Source organism: Ochotona curzoniae, unplaced genomic scaffold (assembly GCF_017591425.1).
Source record: "Ochotona curzoniae isolate NIBS_2020 unplaced genomic scaffold, NIBS_Ocur_1.0 contig_2688, whole genome shotgun sequence".
Lineage (NCBI taxonomy): Eukaryota > Metazoa > Chordata > Mammalia > Lagomorpha > Ochotonidae > Ochotona > Ochotona curzoniae.
The window spans coordinates 27349982-27376399 of NW_024465553.1; the positions used below are offsets into that span (position 1 = coordinate 27349982).

General features: G+C 45.3%; 1 protein-coding gene across 3 annotated transcripts in view; it reads left to right on the top strand.

The window, feature by feature from the left end:
• Nucleotides 1-568: 568 nt before the first annotated feature.
• RTN1 (reticulon 1) overlaps nucleotides 569-26418 on the top strand; it is a 161997-nt gene continuing 136147 nt past the window's right edge. The window contains exons 1-3 of one of the 3 annotated variants that reach the window (XM_040975652.1): nucleotides 569-809; nucleotides 9103-9125; nucleotides 14611-14615. In XM_040975652.1, the coding sequence (XP_040831586.1) occupies nucleotides 569-809; nucleotides 9103-9125; nucleotides 14611-14615 (269 nt within the window). The remainder of the gene's footprint in view (nucleotides 810-9102; nucleotides 9126-14610; nucleotides 14616-26418) is intronic. The other 2 variants (XM_040975651.1, XM_040975653.1) reach the window with 2 other exon arrangements.

The following is a 26418-nucleotide window of genomic DNA, read 5'->3' on the forward strand; positions in this document are numbered from 1 at the left end:
CTGGCCAACGTCCACTGCTCGCCTGACACGGGCCACCAGCATAAACAGTGGCCCCCCAACTTTCCAGCATCCCATCTTGGGCCTCGGGTCTCAGGGTCCCCCAGGCTAGATTCAGGACCTGGAACGGCCTGCCCGTCAAGTCACGTCGCAGCTGGGAGTGTGGGGAGGAGGGCTGCTCTACCTGAAGCTCTTGAGCTCAGAAAGGCGAGATCCGAGGGGGCATCTGACCCATCCCCAATCGGGGCCTGCAGGTCGGCCGACCCAGCAGGCCATTTTCACCTGCGTAATAACGGGCTGGGGCGCGACGGCGAAGCAGCAGCGGCGACCCGAGCGGGAGGAGGAGCGCAGGCGGCGGCGACAGCCCCGGAGGAAGAGGAGGGGGAGGAGGAGGAGCCGAGGCGGGAAGCGCGGCAGGCGGGCGGCGGCTCGAGTTGCGGCGGCAGCGGCGCTCAGACCCGCAGCCTCACAGAGCCCTGAGTTCCGGCGGTGGCGGCGGCAGCCCCGCGCGCGCGCAGCCCCGCACCGCACCGCACCGCCCCGCGGCCCCGCCGAGCCGCCGAGCAGCGCTATGGCCGCGCCGCCGGACCCTCAGGATCAGCTGCTGCAGCCGGCCAGTCCCGGGTTCCAGTGGTCTGGCGACTGGGGCGAGGGAGAGGACGAGGCGGTGACGCCGACGGAGGACATGCCAAAGCAGCAGGCAGGAGAGGCCGGCCGGGGCTTGGGCGCCGGGGTCGGGCCGCGGGATCCGGGATCGGGCCCCGCCCGGCCGCCGCCCGTTGCTATGGAAACTGCATCCACAGGTAAGGCGGGCGCGGTAGCCCCCAGGCCCCTAAGGGGTCCCAGGCTCCCCGGCGCCTTCCCAGCGCTGCGCCCGGAGCACCAGCACCAGCCCCACCTTACCTCAGGCCACGGTCAGCCGGAGCCGGCTGGGAGCAACAGCGAGATTTTTTTTTTTTTTAACCGAAGGCTCCGGGGCGGACCGGATGCCTCTGCTGCTTTTCTTTCCTCAGCTTGCTTATGTTTTCTACTTTACCAATAGTCCTCCTTGGCCAGCCGCAGCGTCCTGGCCGCTGGTGGTGCGCCGGGATGCAAGTTTCTCGCTCCTGTTAGGGTTGGGGGCTGCATGGCCGCCTGAGAGCTTCTCCCGGGAGGGTTGGGGACGACGCGCGCGCTGGTGGCGGTGCGCGCGGGGTGGAGACTGGCTTCAAGTCTCTCCGGCGCTTTCCTCCGCGAATCGCCCCCACCCTGGTCCCTCTGGAACCCCCAGCTTCCACCTGTCCCCTCGCAGCAGGCATGTCCAAAGGGAGTGCGTGCCCTACATCGCGGGGACAGCCCGGTGAGCCTTCCCCCTCACCCCTCGCCTCCCGGGAACTTCCCTTCCAAGCTGTTCCAACGCCCCCGCCTGGCAGGGATGCCAGGGGCCTCGCTGTGGGTCGTGGGTCCACGGGCTTGCGTGCCGGTGGGGGTTCAGGCGCGGTTTGCCCGCGGTCCGTACGCACCCGGGCCTTTGGAAACGGCTCTAGGCTCGATCTCCCTGCGCCCAGCTTCCCCTTCCGAGCCTGAGCACGCAGGTGTCCAGGGGGAGCCTGGGTCCTGGCGCACCTTGGCCCGAGCCAGCTCGCCTGGCGGTTCCCGGGGCGGGCCAGTGGATGTTGTGGGATGCTGCGCCCCGGAGCAGATCCACGGTGGGCAAGTGAGAGTTTGTATAGTCCGGGTCCTGTGTGTTGGAAGGCCCGGGTGCAGGGAGTTTCTGGGCAGGGGAAGGAACTGGAGTGGCGACGGGTTTAGGAGAACCTTTGGTCTAGGCCAACACCGCGGGTCCGGGTCCGGTACTTGGTCTGAGCTTGGAGAAAGGCAGGTTTGGAGAGCGCGTTGAATACAACGGTCTAGGAAGGGACGTGAAAAAGTGAAAACCGTGTAGAAAAAAAAAAAATAAACCCAAATAATTATAAGAGAAAGACCCTGAGGTGGAGCAGCAGAGAGAGAAGGGAAAAGAGTAGTTGTAAAACCTGTGGGTCCTGTGTGAGTTATGTGTCCCTGGAGTGGGGAATATTTCAGGTAGAAAAGGCTGCCAGGCCTCGCAACTTGTGGTTGAACACAAAGTAAACTCCACAGAGCCCGCGAGCTGGTTTGCCCGTTCCTTGTTGAGGGTGGCTCACGGTGATCAAAGCCAGTTCTTGGCAGACGTTGGCCACCTGCTATGATCCGCCGAACTGGGCAGAGCAAGCTAAGTGCCCGGGGATTGGTGATAATACTGTCCACTAAAATCAGTTGCTATATAAAAATGCTTAGAGCACATCCATGTATGGGGTCACATTGGTTTCTTTTTTTGTGTGTGGTGAAAACATTAAAAATGTACTCGTAGAAAATCTGAAACATGCAATGGGTTGTTCGTGGTGCCTGTGTTAAACTGCTCAGGGTTCATCATTTCAGATGTAACCATGTTGTGATTTGTTGAGTGAATTACAAATTTTCGGTTTTAAGCTACAAACGCAGTAATACAATCAAAGAGTATGTTTTGGCGGGAGGAAAGTGAATGGGGGTGAAAGCAAAATGGATTTTGCATAGTTACATGAATTTTTAAGTTTGTTGTTGCCACGTGAATGGATTGCTCATATTCTTATTTAACTGGCTGGCTTAAATCCGTGTTTCTTATGAGTTGTTCTAACCAATCTGGATGCCATAAATGATATCTAGGTGAACATCTAGATTTTGAAAACTCTAAACAAGATTGCGCTCAGCTTCTTTGTCCGATAATGTGGCAATTTTATTGTCGTAAGCAAACCAGCCGGTGACTCTTCAGTTGTATCAGAGACAGAATCTAGAGGAGGCCTGCCAGGTGACCTGCTCAGCTGCGTGTTTTAGAATGTTGCTTTGTTGGGCTTACACACAGCTGTATTATTATTTTTAAAGATTTATTTATTTTTATTGGAAAGTCAGATATACAGAGAGGAGGAGAGGCAGAGAGGAACATCTTCCATCTGATGATGACTGGGATGTGGAAGGCCGGGCCAAGCTTCCAGCAGGTTCAGTTTCTTGGAAGGTTCTGTCTGCTGGCTCACGGAAAGCCCTGTTTCTGTGTCCTTTTCCTGAAAGAATTTTGCTCTTTAAACTCAGAAGTAACTTAGATGTTGACTGTGATGTACCGTAAACAGATTGCTTCTTTTTCAGAAGGAATGTTAACACGTAAGACGGTACTGTTTTTGTTTTAAACCCGCTTTTCTGAAAAGCACCACCAATCATGCCATCTGGACAAAAATTCTGTTGTTCATTTTTATACGTTCATGATAATTAAAGTGCCCCAAAATTATTTCCTAAAATATTTCTCGGGAATACCCTGGAATGAATACACATTTAAACAGCATTGAAATGGCGAGAGAAGACTCTGCTGTCTTCTTGCTTTCCGTCTGATTTGTGATGGGCAGGTATTCTCAACATGAGACAGCCCTGTGCCCTCTGAAGCTGCAGTTTCTCATGCCTCAAATCCGGGCATGTGCAGAGATGTCTATTGCCAAGGGAACATTGAACACCATGCGGAGCCTGCAACATGTTAGAATTGTCACTCATGAAAACTGCCATCCTCCGTTACGTTAGACAAAGGATGTTAAGACCAACTGTGTGTGGTTTTCTTTCTTTCTTTTTTTTTTTTTTTTTCTTGATCAGTTATTTTATTCCTGGAAACTTTTCAAAAGGAGCATCCAATAACAGAAGGGTAGAAGAATGGCCGTTTGTTTTTTTTTAAAGAAAGACTTTAAAACAGATCACTTGAATAAAAAGAAATGGTAAAAGTTAACTCACAGACTTCTTGTGTGAAAAGCAGAATGATCAGAGAGCGGGCAGGAGAAATCAGTTCCATTGATGTACTTTGCCAATGTCGACATAGATAATTTGACTCAAATTTCTATGTAACTGCAAAAAAAGGATTTCCCCCCTCCCCAGTTTACTTTTTTGGACTACAGTTCTCATAAATTTCTATTTTTTAGATATTGAATGTGATGCCGCTGTTCCCAGAGAAGTTAGTCTATTGTGAAATAACTTTAAATGAAAAAGAATCTATTAGTTTATTGGAGAGCTTGCACAGAAAAAGAGTATTTCCATCATCAGGTTCAGTCTGCAAACGCCCGCTGAGGGCAGGACGAAGCTGGGGCCCAAGCAGGGAGTAACTGGGTCCAGTGTGGGTGCTGGGGGCCCAACAACACTGCCTCCTGCTGTCCGTATTCAGGATCTGCAGCGTTGTTGGGCTCCCAGCTAACTACTCTGACGTGGGTGTTTGGACTGCTAGGCTGAGCTCTTAAGAAAGTTTGTATGTATCTTGCATTTTTTTTCCTGTTACATGTAATATGTTTAGAGAACTACGACCTAGGATCAGCCATCTTCTGAAGTCCATTTGGGGACTGGATTGAGTCTTCAATGTTAGATGGATGCGGGGGCTTTTTTTTTTTGGAGTCATTTTCAGTTAGCCCTTAGTGGGAAGGTGAACTTCTTTCTCTTCCTCCTCCTCCTCTTCTCTTTCTTCTCTTTTTTCAAGAAGTTTATTTATTTGAAAGGCAGAGTTACAGAAGGGGGAGAAAGAGACCTTCTATCTGTTAGTTACTTCCCAAATGGCCAAAACAGTTAGGGCTGGAGCAGGTGCAAGCCAGAAGCTTCCAGGTCACATACGGGTGCCAGGTCTTCTGCCATTTTCCCAGACGCTTTAACAGTGGCTTAGCCTGTTGTACCACATCCCTAACCCAGGGAATCTGAAACTTCAGTCTCCTGTTTTCTTTCATCTTTTGAGAAGCTGCAGTTCTATTGAAGTGGGAAGGAAGCCCATGGTTTGTTTTACAATCCTTTAAAGAATATGAAGGAGGAATAAAGTAGTTTGGAAACCTAATGCAATTTATCTGAATGCCATCGGTTACATTTCTGGCAGTAAGTGCAGCTTAATGTCTTTCAGTAGAGGGAATTCAAATTAGGTTACGTTAAAATTTAGAAACTCTTAAATTCCTTAAAAATGCATGGCTTTCTGTGTGACTGTCCCTTCCTGAACTTGTTCCAAGAAGCCCACCTGTTTGCTTCCCCTCGATGTGTTGTAGGCTTTTTCTATCCCATGGCTTTACTGATCTGTGCGCCTCTTTCTGGTCCTGATGTGGCGAAGCACTGTTGATTATCATGCTGATTGTACTCTGTATCCTGGACAGTGTGGGTTACAGAAGGTTCTGAAACTATCACAGGTCACAGATCAATGCAACCCAGTAAGCCTTCCTTGAATGCCTCCTTTGTGGAAGGATCTTGGCTAAGCAAGGTCTCAGTTGCCTAGAACATGGGACCTTCCGGTTCCATATTGTCATTTGGGTGTTATTTTTCATTCTCCTTACTCTCAAACCATTGCTGGAAGCTTGACTGGGAGGATAGTAGAATGTAACTCTAGAGGACACAAGGGTATGAATTAGGCTTTGGAGGTCAACATAGGGTAAATGTGAACACAACTTGCTCAAAGTATATAGCTATGGAAAATAAAATCCATTGTGGTCTGTATTGTGTGGGGTGTGTGTGTGTGTGTCTTCATAGAAATAACTCTGGCTGGGTGTTTCTTCAAATCTTGGGATGAGTTCGTGGTGATTTTATTTTGAAATTAGAGTAGAATATTTTAGTGGTGCCTGAAGATGCTTTGGCCTTTGGCCCTGAGGTTAGGACACTGCTTGGGACCCTGTATCCTGTTACTGAGTTGGAGTTTTGGCTCTGTTCTAACTGCCAGCTTCTTGGTAATGGGCACCTGGGGAGGTACGGGGTGATGACTGCGGTACTTGGACCCTTGCTATGCATGTGGGAGACCCTGATTGAGTTTACAGCTCCTAGTTTCAGCCTGGCCTGGCTGTGGTTCTTATGCGCATCTGGAGAGTGAGGGGAGGTTTCTGTTTTGCTTCCCACTCCCAAAGAAATCATTGTAAATGTGGAAGTGGCACTGGAAAAGTTAGAGGGCAGAGAACAGAAAAGACATGTTTCAAGAAATGAATATATCCACAGAGGAATCCTCTCTACAGAAGTCAACTTCTTTTCAAAAAATACAACACTAGATTTTTAAAAGATGATTTGTTGATTTTAAAAGGATTTTGTTTATTAGAGAGAGAGAGAGAGAGAGAGAGAGAGAGAGAGAGAGCCAGTTACACACTGCATCTCCAAATGGCTGAGACTACCAGGGTTGGGCTAGACCGAATCAGGAGTCTGGAACTCTTCCTAGCCCTTCTTTGTGGGTGGAAGGCAGCCAAGTACTTGGGCCGTTGGGTGCTGCTTGCCACGTGCGTTAGCAGGAAGCTGGCCTGGAAGTGTGGAGTAGCCTGCATTAGCGCCCGGGCCTTCAGTATGGGCCCTGGACATCCTAGCTGGTGATTCTGTGTCCGTAAGCAGCTGGTTTCATTTGTTTCAGCATTGGAGTGCAAAAAGGACATTAGTTGGAGAGGACGCACTGTCGGTGCAGATGCAGTAGTGTCAGTTCATGAGAAGAGAGGAAGCAACATTTCACGATTCATAGTTGATCTGCGTGGTTTTAAATGCAGTGGGATTCTAAAGTTTGGAAACCTAAAAGGTACAGGAAGAAAGACTGGAAGCCCAAGATGAGAAAATAGAAAATAAAATCTTGCATTACTGCCTTGGTGGGATTCGTTCTTCAGAGACAATTATGTTTCCTGGTGTTGAATGAGTGTACTTGGCAGCTTCAAAGTCATTCCAGGTAACTTTTGGGGAAAAAAAAAAAAAGACTAATGGTAAAAGGTTGTAATAGGAAATGATGCTCACAACATAGAAAAGGGTAGAACCTTAAAAGCATGAGCCAGTATATTTGATGTCGATTGCTGATGGAGTCTATGAGTTAGATTATTGTATTGTTATCTGAATGTTTATAAATCCTTAGAAAAGAATGAGTCTGATGCTTGCCTGATATTCCCATTGGACCAATAAAAAGTAATGCACGGTAGGCCATGCCGGGGAAGCATGGATGCCAGCTGCACGTGGTCGGTGGATGGGTCAACTCACCTTGCAAGAGTTTTGATGTCTGACACACATATTAATTACTCCTCACTAAACTTCTGTGTTTCCTTTTTGTCATGCATGTGTTGGCTATTCAGTGGTGTTACTTTTTTTCAGGGTGATATACTTTGTTGTCGATGTTGTTGGTGTTGTTGTTGATGTGGTTGTTATGAATTGATGTCAATCTGAAACAGTAATATTATTTCAACCCCAAACAACCTGTATCTCATGCAATAAGATATTGTGAAGTAATCAAGGAATCAATAATCAATATGAGTAGACTGCTTCTGATCTACATCAAAGAATTGCAAAATTGTAAGGCTCTAAACAAGATGGAAGAATCCACCATGGGGGGGGGGAGCGGGTTTTGGGGAGGGGAGGGGGGAATCCCAGTGCCTGTAAAACTGTGTCTCATGATGCAATGTAATAAAATAATAATAATAATAATAATAATAATAAAGATTTTATTTTTATTATTTTTCCATTGGAAAGTCAGATATACAGAGAGGAGAGACAGAGAGGAAGATCTTCCGTCCGATGATTCACTCCCCAAGTGAGCGCAACGGCCAATGCTATGCCGATCCGAAGCCAGGAGCCTCTTCCGGGTCTCCCACGTGGGTGCAGGGTCCCAAAGCTTTGGGCTGTCCTCAACTGCTTTCCCAGGCCACAGGCAGGGAGCTGGAAGGGAAGCGGGGCTTCCGGGATAGAACCATATGGGATCCCGGGTGTGCAAGGCGAGGACTTAACCACTTGCACCACCACGCCGGGCCCTTCACTAAGGTTTTTTAAAGATTTCTGTGCACACCCCTCCTAAAACTGTTCTGCGCCTCAATTGTTGACATATGCCTTGTTAGAGTTATAACCCAGTTTTGACTATCCTAAAATCTGCCAAGTTCAGCAAAATTATGCTTCAACACTATAAACTGCTAAATGCTAAAATGAAAATAGACACTAGACACTAACGAATAGTACCCAATAGCCATTTTAAGGTGTATAGCAGCCGGTTCTGTGTGTAAACTAAAATTGAAATGTCAATGAAGTAGTCACAGGAGGTGGTTAAGAACTTGCATTTTTTATAAACATATTGGTTACTCAATACCATGTCAATTAATTCCATAATGTTGTCAATTGTCGCTGATGTTATGTTGTGGCTTTAAATTGATCGGGATGATATTCTGCCAGCTTTGCCTTCAGACCAGAGATGGTCTCCCCCGAGATACTGTTGAATTTACCTGGACAATAAGAGGATGGACTCTATGCTTGGTATATGCTTGCAATGAAAGAATCTTGACTGAATTTGAAATGTAATACAGCAACAAAGTGGAGGAATCCATCATGGGGGGAGAGTAGGGGAGGGGTTGGGGGATCCCCAGAGCCTATGAAACTGTGTCACATAATGCAAGGTAGTTAATAAAAAATATATATACTAAAAAAAAAAAAAGTAATGCCCGGATAGTATGACTTGAAACATTCTCGCCTCTCTTTTCTCAAGGACTGTGACCTTTTCAGTCAGAATCACCAACATATGCAGAGCACGGAACTAAGCCTAAGAAATAGACCAGGCGCTCAATAGACAAAGCTTGCTCTTTAATTTTGCAAAACAGGTACAAAATGGGTTAATGTATCAAGGATAATTGCTAGGAAAATAAATTTATTTTAGTGGTTAGCCCCCAAATAGCACGATAAACTCTTTCTGTTAAAATCATCAGTTTTTTTGGCTCTAATTTTAAAAAAATCCTTTTTAAAGTAAGGAACACCTGTGCACGGGTATTGAAATGAAGAAATAGACAAGGGTGTGCAGAGAGCAGGAAGTCATCGTCACGCGTTCTCTCTCCACTGACTCTCGGCTCTCTTCAGAGACAACCATTGTTATCAGTTTGGGAAATACAACAGTATTTAACCAATTCATGATTATGCTATGCTTCATTGAACTAATGTGTGTGTGTGTGTGTGTTTTCCTGTGAGATAAGGGAAGAGGAGGAAAAAGCAGAGAGCAGAAAACGTCAGTGGAGGGATGGTCCATACAGTGGAGAAGGTTGGCAGGAAGCAGCGGACATGAGAGGGCTAGTCAATGAGGATCTCTCTGTTAGAGCAGAGATGTGCAGCAAGCGACAGAACAAGTCATTAGAATCCTTGAGTGAAGGTCGTCTTTGGGGACAGGAAGCAGCCTGTGTAAGTGTGCCCAGCGCTTCCAGGAAGCAGCAGAAGGGGCAGCGCAGGGTAGTGAGCTCTGGGCGAGGACAGGTAATGGGCAGATTCCGTAGGTCCTTAGAAAAGCTTTGCGGAGCACTGAGTGTGAAGGGAGCCACTAAACAAGGGCTTGCTAGACGAGAAGGAACGTGTGGAGAGTTAAATTTTAAGTTAGGGTGATGGATCGCTCTGATCACCGTGTGGAGACTCCAACATGGTGGTGGGCGTAGTGTGGAACTAGAACGCTAACTGACCATTGCCGTGATCTGAATAGATCTGAGTGCACCAAGGCAACAGCCTCTGAGGAGGTAAAACAAGCAGGTTCTAGATCCATTCTGAACCTAAATCTAACAGTAAAGCCCAAAGGATTTGGTATGGAGTGTAAGAGAAGGGTCTCATAAAACCTGTAGGTTTTAGCCTGAGCAAATACAGGGAAGGCATTGCTGTTAGCCGGGACTGGGACGAACAGGTTTGGAGCAAAACCAGGAGTTTTGTTGGGTACGTGTGCATTTTGCAGCCAGCACCCACGAGACACCCAGGAGAAGATGTCATGTAGGCAGCATTGAGTAGGGCTGGTCCTGGGTTTGTGCGTTTTGGGACTGTTGGGACAGATGTAGCATTGCTAAGGGGAGTGGGTACTGACAGTAAGAAGATGCACATATTCAGAGGTGCAGCCAGGGACACTGGGTGAGAGTGGTTAACAGAGTAGGGGAATTGAAACGTGGGATGCTAGAAGGCATGAGAAGATGAGATGACTGACTTCAGGGCTGCCTGTTGGTTCAGCAAGATGGGGACTGATACTCAGCCGCTGGACTTGACAGTGAAGAAATCGGTAGGAATTCGAGGGGACTGCCTTTTTGGTGAAGTGTTTAGAGAAAAGCCTTGCTTGGATTTTTTTTTTCTTATTTACTTGTTTGGTTGGACTTATTTGTTTGAAAGGCTTAGAACAGAGAGAAGTGTGGAAAGAAAGAGAGAGGGCAACAAAAGTGTATTCTCTGGTTTATTTCCCAAGTATCCATGGTGGCCAGGCTAGGCCAGGCTGGGCCAGGAACCAGGACTTGTATCTGGGTTTTCCCGGTGAGTGGTAAGGGCCCAAGCACTTGGGCCTCCTTTCTCTGCTTTCCCAGGCATATTAACAGGGAGCTGGATCAGAAATGGAGAAGCTGGGACTCGAACTAGTGCTTCATATGGGTGGCTGGCATTGCGTGAGGCGGCTTGACTTATGATGGCTCAATGCTGCCCCTTGGGTTTTGGAGAACGCAGAGGGGGAGGAAATCATGGAGTACATCTGCAGACATGACTCACTCGAGAAGTTTTAGGATAAGGGAGATTAATAGAGAAGCAACTAAATGAAGGCTGGATTAAAAGGAAGGTTTTTTTTCCTTACTTTGAAGGATGTGCAGGGTTTTTAAGAGGACGTGCATGATTTAGGAGATGGGAGAGGAGGGATTCCTGCAGGCCTACTGTGAGAAGGCAAGGGGAAGTGGTGCCAGTGCACAGTGGAGGGGGGTGGAGTAGACAGGTAGACATGCTGCTGCTTCTCTTGAGGAAATAGGAATCCGGGTGAGCAGCACTGTGAAGGCAGTGGCGCAGGTGGCAGAGGTTTGAGAAGAAGGTCCAATAGCATTGCCATCCAAGAGAAGAGAACGGAAAGGATGAACAGCCTTCTGGGCCTCACCTGGACTTGGTCAAGGCCACGCGCTTAAAATGTATTCACACATTGTCGTGTTTTCTTTTGTTCGACCGAGTGGTTGCTTGGGACAGGTGCATGGGTGGATCAGGTGTTGCTTTTACTTCTCAGTGAGTGTTTCAAGAAGACAAAAGCATTAGATGTGCTTTTCTGCCACCCCAGGGAGTGCAGACATGAGGGCTATGGAATCTGGTGGGGAGGAAGGGAACCTGGAGAAGAGATGAAGCAGCTAGTGGACTGTGTGTGCCGGCAGGACTGCCTGAGTAGGAGTGAAGAGGCGGTGAGCCAAGGTGAGCCAAGGGTGCAGTGTTTACACAGAGACTGGGTGTGTAGTTACAGAAGGAAGTGGGGACTGGGGTGGAGTGGAGCACAAACACATTGGAGGAAGAGAGTCCAGAAGCATCCCTGGGGCAGCAGCGAAGTGGCCACTTACGTGTTTACTGACATTACAAAGAAGCGTTAGAGCATGGCGTCTAAGGAGATGGTAATCCATGCCTTTAGGAAGGGACCTAACACTGGAACGTCAAGTCCTTTTCCCTCCTTTAGGGGCAGGGGAAGTCCGTGGCTTATAAATTGGGAATGTACAATCCTAACTGTATAGGTTCTGCAAATGCTAGTTAATATGTGTGAAATGTAGCAAAATGTGTCATGTTGGGGACTGAGTGCATTGAGGGTTGTAATGAAGTCAATATGAGAGAATGATATGATGAAATTACTGAAATATCTTCTGTAATTTCAAGGCAGCATTGGTAAAGAGTCTCAGATGCACATTATGCAAGATTCCTTCAAAATCTGTGTGGATAATGAAGTTAAAAGGTACGTTTCTTTTGGTGCAAAAGATTTTGAAATACACTTGTAGGTTTTTCCATCTGTATTTTTTTTTTTTCACGAGCTCTTTGCAGTGCCCTAAACCAAGGCTCGTTTCCCTAGATTCTGTTCTGGACAGGTCACATTTGGCATCACATTTTCAAAGGGTGTGTATGATGCTTCAAGAGACTCAGTTATGGTGGCACTTGGACCATCTTTGGCGACTTGCCCAGGCCATTAGCAGGGAGCTGGATCAAAAGTGGAGTAACTGGGACATGAACCATTGCCCACATGGGATGGTGATATGGTAGGCAGTGGCTTAACTTGTTATGCCACAGTGTCTGCACACCACCTCCCCCCACCATTAGCATTCTGCCCAACTCCCAGTCCAAGGAAGAATTCTTGACCCAGTTGATTTCACAGGGCACAACTGAAACCAGCAAGGGTGTTTATCACAAAAACCAGTTAACCTCCAAATAATGATTTAAAATGCATTCCCCACAAAAGTATGATCTTCTCTCAATGCTTTTCTCCATTGTCAAGAAAATTTAACAAACTTGCTTCTTAAGAACCCTACACTTTTGCCCAATTCAAGGCTATTAATGTAAATATGTTACACGGCTATCTGCAAGAATCCTGAACAATCTTCATTTGTTACTACTGGATCCAGTCCCATAAATATTCAACCTATTCTAAAATGTTTGAAGAACGCATTAAGTAATTCTGTAATGCTAAAAGCATCAGATGATTCTTTATTTTTCTTCCTCACCATCTGAATATTTGTGGAAGATTATTCATTGTGAAGCCATGTTTGCTGCGTTGCCTAATGAATTACGTTTTCAGCTAGAACAGTTCTGCATTCTCATTTCCATGTCCAATCCCCAAATGCATTTTCCAATTCAACTACTGTGTGAGATTGGTTTTAATCCAGTTAACAGATAAAATTCTTGCTTCCTGAATGTGCAGAATTTATGCATAGCTCATAAGCCTTCAAAACATATATAATTTTGTTTCATTTAAATGAATCTCATTCATTTTTAAAAAGCAATTCTTAAATGAAAGAAGATGTGTGTATATGAATTATGGTTTAAGTAATTGACAGCTTAGGAATAAAAATGCATACCAGGTCTACCATTGGCATGCATTTTTCAAGTGGTCCTGGGTGTCTTAGACTGTTTTCTGTAGATTCTGTTCCAAGATCACATGGGGGTGATCCACCAGCCTCTGCCTAGGGAAACAAGCCTTCCAAATGCATGTTGGTGCTATGAGTTGCATCCTTGTGCTGGATGTTTTCCTAGGAGCCTTAAGGAATAGAGGAGGATGCTGAGCTGTAGTCTCATTTGCTCTAAGCTTTTTACTGTCTGGTTGGGAGATGTGGGGGACACAGGTCAGGCAACTCAGGTCCGAGTGCAGCAGGGTGCTTGGATGGTGGCACAAACTCTGTATGCAGCAGCAGGAATGCTTCGATTGTATTGCTCCAAAATTCCTGATCACCTGGAACAGGTGAAGACAATGAACCTGGAAAGAAGAGTTGGAGTAGGAACATGCAGCCAGGAGCAGAGAGGCATTGGATGCAGGGAGAGTTGGGAATGATGGTGGGGCTTCACCTGCCCAGCCAGGCAGGAAGGAGACAGATTGAGGGGGCTGAAGACCCCGGGGTCTCTGCAGGCTTAGCTAAGGAGGTGCCTGTGTTACGAATTGTCAGCTGGGGCAGAGGGATGTCATCTTGTGGGGATGACTCTGGAATCTGCAATATTTTGCTGAAGAGACTGAGCCAGTGGCATCAGTTTCAAGGTCTTGAGTTAGCAACTGAAAGAGTAAGGTGGGGTATCTGTGGGAAGAAAGGTACAAAGCTTCCTAGTGAACTCTCTAGAACTCTGGGACTGACGGATGGGAGATGAAGGATAAGGGGCTGGATGCGTGCCAACCACAGTTGGGAGGATGTTGGCATATAGAGGGTGGGTCAGGGAACTGGGTAGGGAGTGATGGTAATGAATTCATCTTAAGTTATGTGGGTTTGAAACAGCAACAAGCCACTTGAGTGGGAGTCTCTACTAGGCAACTCTGAAGGAGTGGATTTTGGAAAGGAAAAGAGGGTTGTTGACATAAAGTTAAAAAATTAGAAGTGGTAGATATACGTGAGTTTTGGAAAGATTGTAAAGAACAGAGAGCCAAGGACAGAACCTGGGCACCTGCTGTCTTTGCTGGCAGAGTGGCTTCAAGCAAACCACTTCTCTGAAGCTCAGATTCCAGAATATGTGGGTCTGGCACACAGGTCTGTACAGGGTAACTACCATAATTATTGCAGATTTATGGAAATCAGAATGGCATGGTCTTGAATATGCCCTGGATTAGAAATAGGACACACTGACTCTTGACTTTGGCACCTACTGTCTTGCCAAGATGGGCAAATCTTTTGACTGCTTCTGTGGACCAGTTTCTTAATCGATAGCGTGGGTACAGCACTGTGTAAGATCTGGCCATTTTATAAAGCTTCTGTGAAAATAAAGTGAGGGAACGTGAGAGGTAATGCAAGTGGCGAATGACTATATTCCTGTATCTGGAAAGGGCTGGTCAACAGTGTCAGATGCTGAAGCAGGAGAACAGAGATCAAGGACGGAGCAATGCTGCCTACTGAGCCCTAGATTGGGAGAGGGTCTCTATTCATTTGAAAAGATGGCATGCATTTATTTATTTGGCAAAGGGGAGTGATGGGAGAATAGATAAAGGGGAGAGGAACGAGGGAGAGGGGCATGTGTGCATCTGAAGTGCTAGGCCAAGTGCCCAGCCCTTGAATGCTTCCATGTAAAATGTTTGCTGGGCTTAGCTGGACCTCAGCTGAACAGCAGGGAGGAAGGGAGTGGAACAAGGTAGTGCAAGAGCGGTAGAAGCCAGTTTCTGGCAATGCATGCTGGAAGACATTGTTACCAGGAGCAGTGTGATGGGAGTGGGCCCTGCTGCTCCCCTGCAGCTGCCCAGTGAGCGAGCGCTCTGCGAGTGGAGCTAGGCTGAGGTGTGCTTGTAGGGCAGCTGCAGAGAGGGAGCACAGCAGATGGGAGCTGTTCTGATTCTGCAGTGCAGTGCAAGGCAGGAAGCACAGGTATGTGGGAGTGAAACTGGAACAGGTTGCTTCTCTTGCAAGAAGGGTGTCGCAGTGAAAGCCAGCTCCAGCTGCCTACTGGCCAGGGCTAAATCTGCCAGTCACAGGTAAGCAGCTCGTTGCCTGCTGCCTCCCAGGGTACACATTAGCATGAAGTCATATTAAAGCAGGGAGCCAGGACTAAAAAAGCTAGGTGCTCAGGTATGGGATGTGGGCATCTCAAGCAGTGTCTGGTGGCTGTGCCACCTGCCTGTCTCCATCTCACCTTTTAATTCCGTTTTCAGAAGCCTTTTGAATTCTCCTGGCATATTCACGTTCATGCTAGATTATCTGTGCAAAAAACACTTAGAGAAATTTAAGTAATTTGCCTAAGATCACACAGCTTAGAAGAAGGGGTACCAGAATTTGAGTCTTAGATTCTAGATGTGGATTCCGTGCTTCTAAGTTTCTGTGCAGAGAAATGAAGATACAGAATTGAGCCCAGCTCTTTACAAGCCGCATGTTTGACAAAGCATTAATTTCTCCAATCTGGAGTTAGTGGGGACAGTGACTACAGAATGGGTTGACAGAACGGGGATTCTTGATCCTCATGGTAAAGCCACGGTTGGCTCCATTTGGTAAGTGGAAATTTGAAAGGACTACCTGCAAAATCTTGCAGTAAGATCTCCAAATGAACTGCAAAATAGGGGGTAAAACTTAGGGGTTTTAGCTCACTGTAAACTCACTTTAATTCAGAGGGGAACCAGCTACTCCCAAGATGATGAAGTATTGATCTGCCTAAGAAAAGATGGCCAGCAAAGCATTAAGAGAGCTGAACTTGGCCCTGGGAGGGTTGGGCCATGTGCCAAAGGCTGCTCAAAAGTCCTGGTAGGACTGAGTGCCAGGGTAGAAATGAGAGTAGATACTCTGTTATAAAGAACTAAGGATTTACAGCTGGTACAGGAGAAGATTAGATGTGTTAGGCCACCTGCCTAAAAATATGAGAGGATCCCCCCAAAGCGCATAGAAAATGGATTGTAATGATAATGCTATTATGGCACAAAACGTTTTGGAATTAATGCTTAGTCTTTTCATCACTCGCATTTTCGGTGTACTGTCTGAAGACCCCTAGTTAGGGAGGTTGTTAAGTGGGACAAGAACTGGTGATGTTTGTATAACTGGCCCATGGAGCCATGCTTAACCTGGACTTAGGGAGAATGGCTTAGGGTTCCGTGTCCATCACAGGGTAAAAGCCCAGGTGTGCTCCTGCGGTAGTGAGAGAAGCATGTCAACAGAGGCAGGCTGGTCATTCTGTAACAGAGGGGTTATAATACAATAAGCCAAGCAGGTTCTTTTCTAAAAAATCCCTTCATGATTATAGACCTGGAAAATCTGATGACAGCTTTTGGGAACTCTGTGCAGGAAAATACACTCACAGAACTATTTTGCACAGAAATTCTGGGATGTGAGAAGCCTTTTATAGATGGAGGAATGAGACAACTCCAACTCTTAAAGAGAAATAAGTGATTCTACATCCTCTCATGAGTTCACCATTTACATAGAGGCAGTCATTTTGTGGCTCCATAAAATCTCATTGGCTGATGCAATTATTCTTTCAACAAACATTAAGTTCTTTCTACTCGCACTCTTCTGTACAAAAGGTATGAAAATGATTCAAGAAATGCAAATATAAAAGAAAAATCAAATATAAAAATGATGTAGCAAAATAGCAATATAAGAAAGAACCATCTGAACTGGGAGAAAAGTCTGTATTCCATAATTGTTGTTTCATTAATTTCAAGAATACCTATAGGGAAAGGGCATTTAACCCAGCTGTTAAATGCTTCTGTCTCACCTTGGGGCAACTGGGTCAGTTCCAAAAGATCCAAACCCTACTTCTCAAGACTGAGGGGCCTTCGATTCCATGAACTTGGAAAGCTTTTGAAAATGTGCTCCAACCCAAGCATGACATTAAGACCACATTATGTATTCAAAGAAAAAGTGAAATAAAGTATGAGATTCCAAGACTTACATACCTGATCTTTTATTAGAGAGAATACAAATTATCCCTTAGTGATATAAGCCCTATCTATAGATAAAAAGAAATAAGTTAACACAGTCCCAACAAATGCACCGACACAAATCAGTGTGTGTGAACGGACAGGTGGAAGCCCAGATTCTTGGTTGACTATATCAATACTTAGGAAAGATGTAGTTTGAATAAATACTGTTGGAAGCAGAGTTAGGTAAATGATTTGCCACCTCTACTCAGATTAGCCAAATGGTGGTTCAATCCTCCACTACATATTCAACAGGCCATTAAGTCACAACGCTTAGCACAATGAGGCTTAACACGATGCCTACCAATCCGCCCAGTCTCAGGTATCAAACCATTGTTTACTTTTGTCACTTGTGTATATTTCCTAATGTCGCCAAGGTACAGCGACATTTTTATATGTGAGGATGGTAAATGAGAAACCACTTAACTCTCTCATTCTGCTATCCAAACAGCACATTTGCAAATCGCAGGGCTAGTGGTGCAGAAGGGGAAAGTATATAAATAATCCTTTATATCCGAGGGAAAACCCCGAGCTGTGTTCTCTGTTTAGAGCAAGTTGATGTGAGGCCTTTGGAAAAGCCCCAGCTTTAGGAAAGAACATTCCAGCCCCCAGGCCTGGCTCTGGCTGCTGTTTGATTTCATTCGGCTTGTTGCTAAGAAAGTCCTTGGGCATCCCTGCCCAGGCTCCCACCAACCACAGCCACAACAACCACAACAACAACAACATCAACAACGAATTATAGCACCTTGAAAAAATAACACGCCACCTAGTAACCAAAACATGAGTGACAAAAAGGAAACACAAAAGTCTCTTGGGAAAAATGGTGTCATCGTATAATTCATGAGCACGTGATGAATTCAATTTGAGAAAAGAGACTATTTGGAAGGAACCAAACTGAAATAAAAACATCAAAACACATGGGATACAGCCAAAAAAGCAAACAATCACAAAAACAGTATGGATTAGATTATTGGAGTTACACTTGTCATGTTGGCTTCCTTATATGAGAGAGAATATATGTCTACTGCCATACCACCCTGAATGCACCCGATCTCATCTGATCTCGGAAGTTAAGCAGGGTCGGGCCTGGTAGTACGTGGATGGGAGAGAGAATATATGGTATTTGTTCTTTTGTGATTGACTCATTTCACTGAACATAATGGTTTCTAGTTGGGACCACCTGCTTGTAAATAGAATAATTTCATTCTTCTTAATAGCTGAATAATATTCCATGGGGTAGATGTACCACAGTTTCTTTAACTACTCTTCCTTAGACGCACATCTGGATTGTTTCCATGTCTTTGCTATTGTAGATTGTGCTGCTGTAAATATCGGATTACAGATCCCCTTCTCACAAGCAGATTTCTTTTGGTTATATTCCTAGGAGAGGAATAGCTGGGTCTTATGGCAGGTTAATTTGTAATTTTCTAAGCACTCTCCATACTGATTTCCATAGTGGTTGTACTAGCCTACACTCCCACCAGCAGTGAAGGAGGGTGCCTTTCTCCCCACATCCATGCCAGCAGGTGTTGTTAGTTGAGTTCTGAATGTAGGTCAGTCTCACTGGAGTTAGGTGGTACCTCAAGGTGGTTTTCATTTGTATCTCTCTTATGGCTAGGGAGCCTGAGCGTCTTTTTATATGTCTGTTAGCCATTTGAACCTGTTCTTTTGAGAAATGTCTGTTCATTTCTTTTGCCCATTCTCTTACAGGGTTTGTTTTTTTTTTTTTTTCCCCTGTACCTGGGTTTCTGAAGCTCTTTGTACATCCTGGATATTAGTTCCCTATCACTTGTGTAGTATGCAAAAATATTCTTCCATTCTGTTGGTTGCTTCTTCACTTTGTTAATTATTTCCTTTGCTGTACAGAAGCTTTTTAGTTTGATGTAGTCCCATTTGTCCATTTTGGCTTTGATTGCCTGTGCTTTTGGCGTCTTTTCTAAGAAATCTTTCCCTGTTCCTATATCTTGGAGAGTGCTTCCTATGTTTTCCTTTAATAGTTTGATGGTTTCTGGGTGTAGATTTAGGTCCTTGGTCCATTTGGAGCTAATTTTCGTATAATTTGACAAGTGTGGATCTTGCTTCTTAATTCTGCAAGCTGCTATCCAGTTGTCCCAAGAGCATTTGTTGAACAGACCAGACTTTTTGCCTGGATTGTTTTCAGTTTTCTTGTCAAAGATTAGTTGACTATACATGTGTGGATTTCCTTCTGGTGTTTCTATTCTGTTCCACTGATCTTCTTCTCTGTTTCTGTACCAGTACCAGACTGTTTTGATAACCACTGCTCTGTAGTATGTCTTGAGGTCTGGAATTGTGATTCCCTGGCTTGATTTCTATTTTTCAGAATAGCTTTAGCTATTCATGGTCTTTTGTGATTCCAGATGAACTTTTGTATCATCTTTTCTATTTCTGAGAAGAATGTTGCTGGGATTTTGATTGGGACTGCATTGAATCTGTATATTGCTTTTGGTAATATGGTCATTTTGATAATGTTGATCCTGCCAATCCAAGAACATGGTAAGGTTCTCCATTTTTCAATGTCTTCTTCTATTTCCTTTTAAAATGATTTATAGTTTTCATCATAGAGGTCTTTCACATATTTAGTTAGCTTAATTCCTAGGTATTTAAGATTCCTTTCCTCTATTTTAAAGGGGACTGCACTTAAAATTTCTTTCTCAGCCATGGAATTATTTGCATACACTAGTGCCATTGATTTATGTTCATTAATTTTGTATCCTGCTACTCTGCCAAAGTCTCGTATGAGTTCCAGTAGTCTCTTGACTGAGTCTTTTGGTTCTTAGGAAGTTTTTCATACTGTGAAATATAATCTCAATAAGATTCAGGCCATCTGCTTATTTGTAGCTACTGCTGGCAAAGCGGACTCAGTGCACTGTCTCTATCATTGCCTATTTTGTTTTCTGTGTTTGCCAGAAGTTTACATCTTGACAATTTTTATAAATCAGCTGGAACTGACAAGAAAAAAAAAAAAAGCAGATTTAAGCCTGGTAAAAAGATTATTTGAGGTGCCTCACTGAACATGGCCTGAGTGAAAGTCAGAACAATGTTGGCACCAAACCCCGGGCCCGGGTCCACTTTCTGACAGCTGCCAGAGCCGGATGCCCTGTGCCCTCTTGGTTTGCTGCTGGGCCCTGCCGGTATGTGCCACTATCTCTCCAGGCGACTGGAAAAAGCATGTGGGTTCTGGACATAAAGTTGAGCGTCTTCCATCACTTCAGGGGTTCAAGCAGACGCGTTTCAGACAGGTTCCAGAGAAGCTTTTAAAATGTGAAGATGAGCTTGATTGTGCCTTTAGTTCAGAACTTTATAACAAAAATAGGAAACATTTTAGACAGTGCAATGACTTTGAGCTGACACTTGCACTTGAAAACATTAGTTGTTTAATCTATCTGCAGACAGACGTCTTTTAGCTACTTGGTCATTCCTGAAATGCCTAAAACAGTTCAGGGTAGGCCACCACAAAAACCTGGTGTGTCCTCTGCTGCCTACCAGGGTGTGCAGGAACCTGGATTCCGGAGCAGAGCCAGAACTCAAAGTAAGCCCTTATGTGGGCGTCTTATGTGGACATCTGAACCACCCTGCCGAATGCCGAGCTGATGGTTATGCCTGTTTAATGCAGGCTGACTTCCCTTCTTTGAACTTCTTAGGACCAGAGTGCTTACGATTTCAGGTTTAAAATAATGGCATAAACATAGCAGATAACCTTGGTGTGTTTCATTGTGTAACTTTGCGATGGTTTGCGTGGGGTTTGGCTTCTCAAATCACATAGCTGTTTGAACCTCTTAGTCCTGTGTCCTAGTGGCTAACAGGTTCATTTTTATTAATTATTGATGAATTATATGTGTCATCCAAATTTGGCGTGTGAAGGCAGAGCTTTGGGACGTATTACTGCCTTACATTGCTGGGATGGGGAACCATGATTACATCAGGTTAGCACTGTAGAGAGTCCAGGGGCAGAGATGAGCTCCCTGTGTCTTGGCTTCCTGGCTCAGTGTAATCCTCCATCACTCTCACCAGGTGCCAGCTACAGGGCTGTGATCCTGGGCTGCGGACCTCCAAAACTGGCAGTTGAAATAAAGCTTTTTCCTTGCTAATAACTCCTTGCTGGTATTTTATTTGAACAAAATATTGAGTAATATGATCCCATATGTATAGCTGGAAGATAATTTCATGCAAGATTCTTAATGATTTGGTTCCTGAAACAAAGTTTTCTGGTGTGGAATTTTCCACTTCAGTATTTTGGATCTCAGATTTTCAGGTTAGGAGTCTTCAACCTGTGACTAGCTAAAACATAGGAGTCCATGTGAGTAAACTAAAATAGCAAGTAATATGATTAAATATAGCTAAAAAAGCAAGTATTATGACATTTAAAAAGACTGCAGTTAGTGTTTTTATGGGTGAAGTAGCTGTTTCTCTGTTTGTGCATGTAGGTTTACAAACTGGGAGGGGGTGCAGACACCGAGCTGAGGACCAGGGACACCCAAGCCCAGACTGGACAAAGACAGCTTTCTTTAGGAGTAAGCCGTTAAAAGCAATATGTTTAAATACACAAATGGATGCATTACAGAGTAACTAGTAATTTTAATATGTTAAACTTTGGTTAAATTCCCTGCACTGTTGGGCCTATGCTGTCCCATGGGTCTTCTTTTTCCATTATGTGTACTTAGGAATTATTTCCTGGGCAGGTGCGGAGGAATAGGCCATGAGTGTGTGCACACTTGTGTGGTGTGCACATGTGTGTGTATACACGCATATACACACATACCTACTGTGACCCTTGGGTGGTGCCAACAGGGATGGAGGTGCTGGGATGGCAGGAGTACTGTGGCTGAGCCAGCTGGCCTTACCGAGTAACATTTGCTCTTGGTGGAAAATGAGAAGAGACAGGGAGAGGGAAGCAGCAGTTGGGCTTGGGTTTACGGTCTTGGATAATTCTGGTTCTCATTCTTTCTCGAAGCACTGTGAGCCAGCAGCCAGAAAGGGGCAAGGAAGACGGCGTGGCTCGCAGAAGCCCCCGCTGTAACATCTTCTTGTTCTTCAACCTGCTTACATTCCATCACAGACACCCAGGCTAAGAAGTCAGAGTCCTCAATTTTTCTGCATTCATTTCGAGTTCAGGCTGTAATTTACGGAGCCCTCGTCAGCTGTATGTTTTTATTTCTGGTTTCCACCATTTCCTAGGTGACAGTACTACAGACATTAGGGCACTTCAGAAAGCTCATGGACGAAAGGAGTTCAAAGATGTACTTATTTTGACTCAAGAAATATTTGAAGTGCGTGCAGTTTTTTGTACTGTCTTTTTTCATAAACTACCTGGAGATCTTTTGTATAACCCTGCAATACAGGAATTTTTTTCTCCTCTAGCATATTGTCTACAGGGTTGGCCAGGGCAGCCCCTGAGCCAGCTGCTGTTACTGGGTTCTGAATGACATCCTGTGTTGGGGTATTACCGTGGGGGCAACTTGACGGAGAAGGCTGAGTGCATACAAGGGAACAGCCTGGCAAATCTGATTGACAAGCGAGTGTCCAGAACCTCCCGGGGGAAAGGGAAAAGGAATATGGCCAGGTCTAGAACACATTAGGCCTCACTGTTGTTGGCAGAGCATCATTTGAGGTGTTTCCATCCCCGGAGTTGCTGTGAGGAGCTGTTCCAGATGTGTTTGCCCTTTGGCAGTGGGATGGAGCTCGGGAGCTTAGGCAGGGCAGAGCCTTCTGCAACAGGCCAAAGGGGCACTGGCTGACACAGGGACAGAGGCTGGCAGAGCAGCGGGGATCTTTGTGAAATACAGCAGATAGAACTCACAGAGGCAGGACTTACTCATTGCAGCGTCTAGATCGGACGTGTGGGCGGACAGTACTGTTCAGGGAGAGAGGATGGTAACAGGAAGAAAAAAAATCAATGCAAAAACACTCTCAAAGATCACAGCACTCCACTGCAAATGCACTGTGTTAATATTTAAATTCTACTTCATTCAACTTACTTTTAAGGTAATGGTCATCAAGAATATTGATTACACAGATGGAGAAAAACCATTAGGAGTCAGAAGCCTAATGTCTTTGTAACACTGCGGGCAAGATGCTGATTCCAAATCCTCTTAGTTTTCAACAGAAGCAGGAAATCTACCATTGTCCAGTTCATTTATGAAGTGATTATGAAATTTCACTTCAGTTGTAGCTTTCATTAGCACTTCCTGATGAGGAGCGACCTTAACTAGTTCTGCTTGATTATGGGTTGATTAAACGATTGCATTCTTATAATCTCATTATTTCTCATTCATAAATACTCATTGAAATTTGAAAATTGATTTGAGACATGTAGAGACTAAAAGAGCTTTCATCAACTGATTTCACTCCGCAAAGTTTCCCAGTGGCCAGCCTTCCCAGTGGGCTGGGCACAAGCTGCATCTGGGAGAGGAGAGTGCTATGCTGGTTTCCTGTATGGGTGCCAGGAGCCTGGTTACTTTAGACATCACCTGGGGCCTCCATGGCACACATTGGCAGAAAGCTAGATTCTAGAGCCAGAGGCAGGAATCCAGCCTTTGCATTCCAGTATGGCACATGGGCAGAACAGGTGCAACAACTCTCCTGGCTGTTCTTCAATGAAGTTTTAAAACAGATTTATTTGTTTTAACATCGGAGTTACAGAGAGAGAGAGGGACAGACTCACAGAGAGACATCCTCTAGTTCAGTCCCCAGATGGCCCTGACACCCAGGACTCCAACGCCTGGAGCCAGGAGCTTCTTCCATGTCTCCCATGTGGGTGACAGGGGCTCAAGGATTTGGACTGTGTTCTGTTGGTTTTCCCAGGCCGTTACCAGGGAGCTGGATGGGAAGTGGAACATCTGGACACTGATATTGAATATCTGCATTTCAGATAGTGGCTTTATCTGCTATACCACAGTGCCAACCCCTTTAAATCTTTACTATAGAAGAAAACAATTCGCCAAGTGCTAATGTCATGTGTTAGATCCCTAATAATATAGACACTCGCTTGTTAAATGAGTATATATAATTTATTAAAGAGATGTATTTATGAGTTAAATAAATAAAGCTGCATCTTTTCTAGTTATCGTTATTACTGATTTTGTTTTTAATATTGTTCACATAGTTGAGAGGATCACACGCCCATGTGGTGGCCTGTGATTAGGATGGGGAGGGTCAAGGTGTCGAGCAACGTGAGTTAGGTAAATGTTTCAGTATTTTTTTTCTTCCTGCTTTGTCCATGACCAGGCAGGGGAAGGGACCGCCCTTTGCTGTCAAGCTGCATCAGCACCCAGGGATGGAAATGGTCATCAGATGTGGGAAGAATGTTTTGAGGGTGCTGCTTACATGGTCTTGATACTTGTGAGATGTTGCCGGTTTTGTTGTACCAGGGTTGAGAACATATTTCTAAGGCTTATTGTCTGACCAGGTCTGCTTGGGTGTATCCACAGAACTAGACATTTGCTGTCAGGCCTGGCCAGGTGAGGTGTTCAACCTGTTCTGCTTCCAACTTTTGATGAGGTACTTGATGTCCTTTGTTGGTTTAGATGAGCTGACTGTCATGTCTTTCATGTGCATCTGGGTATGTTCTCTATTGCGTGGGCACTGGGCCATGTAGTCTTTGATTTTCCTTGAGGCTGGGGCTTCAGGACAGCAGTCTAGCTGGGCAGTCCCACAGGAAACTTTGCCCGGGGAGCCGTGAGTCTTGTGTGCCAGCTAGTGTAGGATCAGGTTTACTTGTCACCTGTACCAGCGAACGCACATACTGGTGGATGAGCTGCCTGGTCAGTTGTGCCCATTTCTCATGAGAACTGATAGATACTGCAGTCTAGCCCAGCCCAGCACACCACAGGCCTAACCCTCATGCATACCGGTGGGTGCTGCAGTCTAGTTGGGGCGACTCTCAGCAACCCCCTTCCTCTGCCCCACCCAGGTCTTTCTCTAGCCCTGGCTTTTATGTGTGATGGCAGATGCTGCGGCTTATCTTGGCCCATCTTGCATCCCACCCACCCATGGAAGCTGTTGCCTGTATTTATTTATAATAAATAATATTTATCAGCTTGGCCTGATGCAAGAGCATTCACTGCATTGTGCAGCTGTGTCACTGCTAACTCTATGACAATGAAAACTCCCAGCCTCCCTGAGCTTCTGGCAGCATGTTCTGCTTTCTGTCTCCATGAATTTCACTGCCTTCGAACTCATCATGTTTGAGCAACAAAGATAATAGGTGGGGAGTTAAAGGCATGTGGGGGAAAATGGAGCTAAGTTTCTGAAATCCATGCACTGTTTTCATAATATGCATTTCCACAAATTCTCTGAAGATCTTTAATAATCAGGGGATTTTTTTTTTTGATGGGCATGAGATAGATTGGGGCCACTTGTGGGGACTGTCCTCTCAGCTGAACCCTCCCTTGGAGAAATGGACTGCTTTGGTAGAAGACTCCATGTACTTCCTGCCTCCATTGCATGCTGCTAGGATTGCTTCCCATTGCAATCCACAAATCCAAGCAGGGCTGTTCTCTGGTGCAGACAGATGTTTTGACCTTTGCTGCCTGTTTGTGTTTTCTGGTTTAGGCGGTAAAGCAAGCGAGGCTTTAGCTGTGAAGGCTCGATTCATCTTGGTGTTGGAAACTGTATGTTCCCTGAAGGCTCTGTCTGATTCTGGGTTGTGTTACTAAAATAATGCTCGGCATGTGAAGGTCTTCATAGCGTGTTTATGCAATGAGAGAAAAGATGAATGAATGGATTTCTTTGGAAAAATACTGGGGAGACCGTAAAGTGATCTTTAAGAGGCAGAAAAGTTTTTCGACCCTTGGATCTCGAAGGTTCCACGTCGTTTTTCCGTATTCCTGGCACGTTGGGTTTCTTTGCTGTGTCTTGTCTACTTTCTTTATTTTTGTTATTTTCAGTTGTAAAACACTTTTCCACACAACACAGATTTCTTCTTTTCATATAAATTGTGAGGCAGCTATTATGGCCTTGTTTTGGCTCCCCTCCCATCCCAGAAGTTGTGTCTGTAACTCCTGTAACCACACACTTTTGTTCTTTCGCCCAGCAAGGACTCGCTGCCCGACCCTTGCGCCAGCCTGTGTTCTGCAGAGAAGGCAGAGCGCAGGGAAGTCCCAGGAGGGCGCCGAGAGTCTCATGGCAACCTTGCTCATGAAGCAGATGAAGGACAAACACAAATCATTTTGGGATTTTTGACCTAAATCTTAACCCATTTATTTTCTTAAAATAACCTCCCCCTCCCCGCCCCCCCCCCCTTTTTTTTGGCTAGTGTGTTTAAAATGTTTGTAGAAAGTGTCTGAATGGTGCTGCGTTTTACATGGAAGGCTATGAAAACAGTTGACACTAGTAACAAAACGTCAGTGGCTGTGTAGTTTGGGAAGTCCATCTAACCCGTCACGTAGGCTCAGTGGCCTCAGTTTCTCTTAGAGTCTTACTCGAGGTAAAGTGTGCTCACGCTTCCTCCCACGCTGGTCACAAATACCCTTCTCGCATCACGTATGCGTTCATTTTTCAGTTTGTTTTAGCTCATGTTTCCAAGTGTGTGTGGATGCTTTTGCTTAACATCTGTAACACGTAATGGA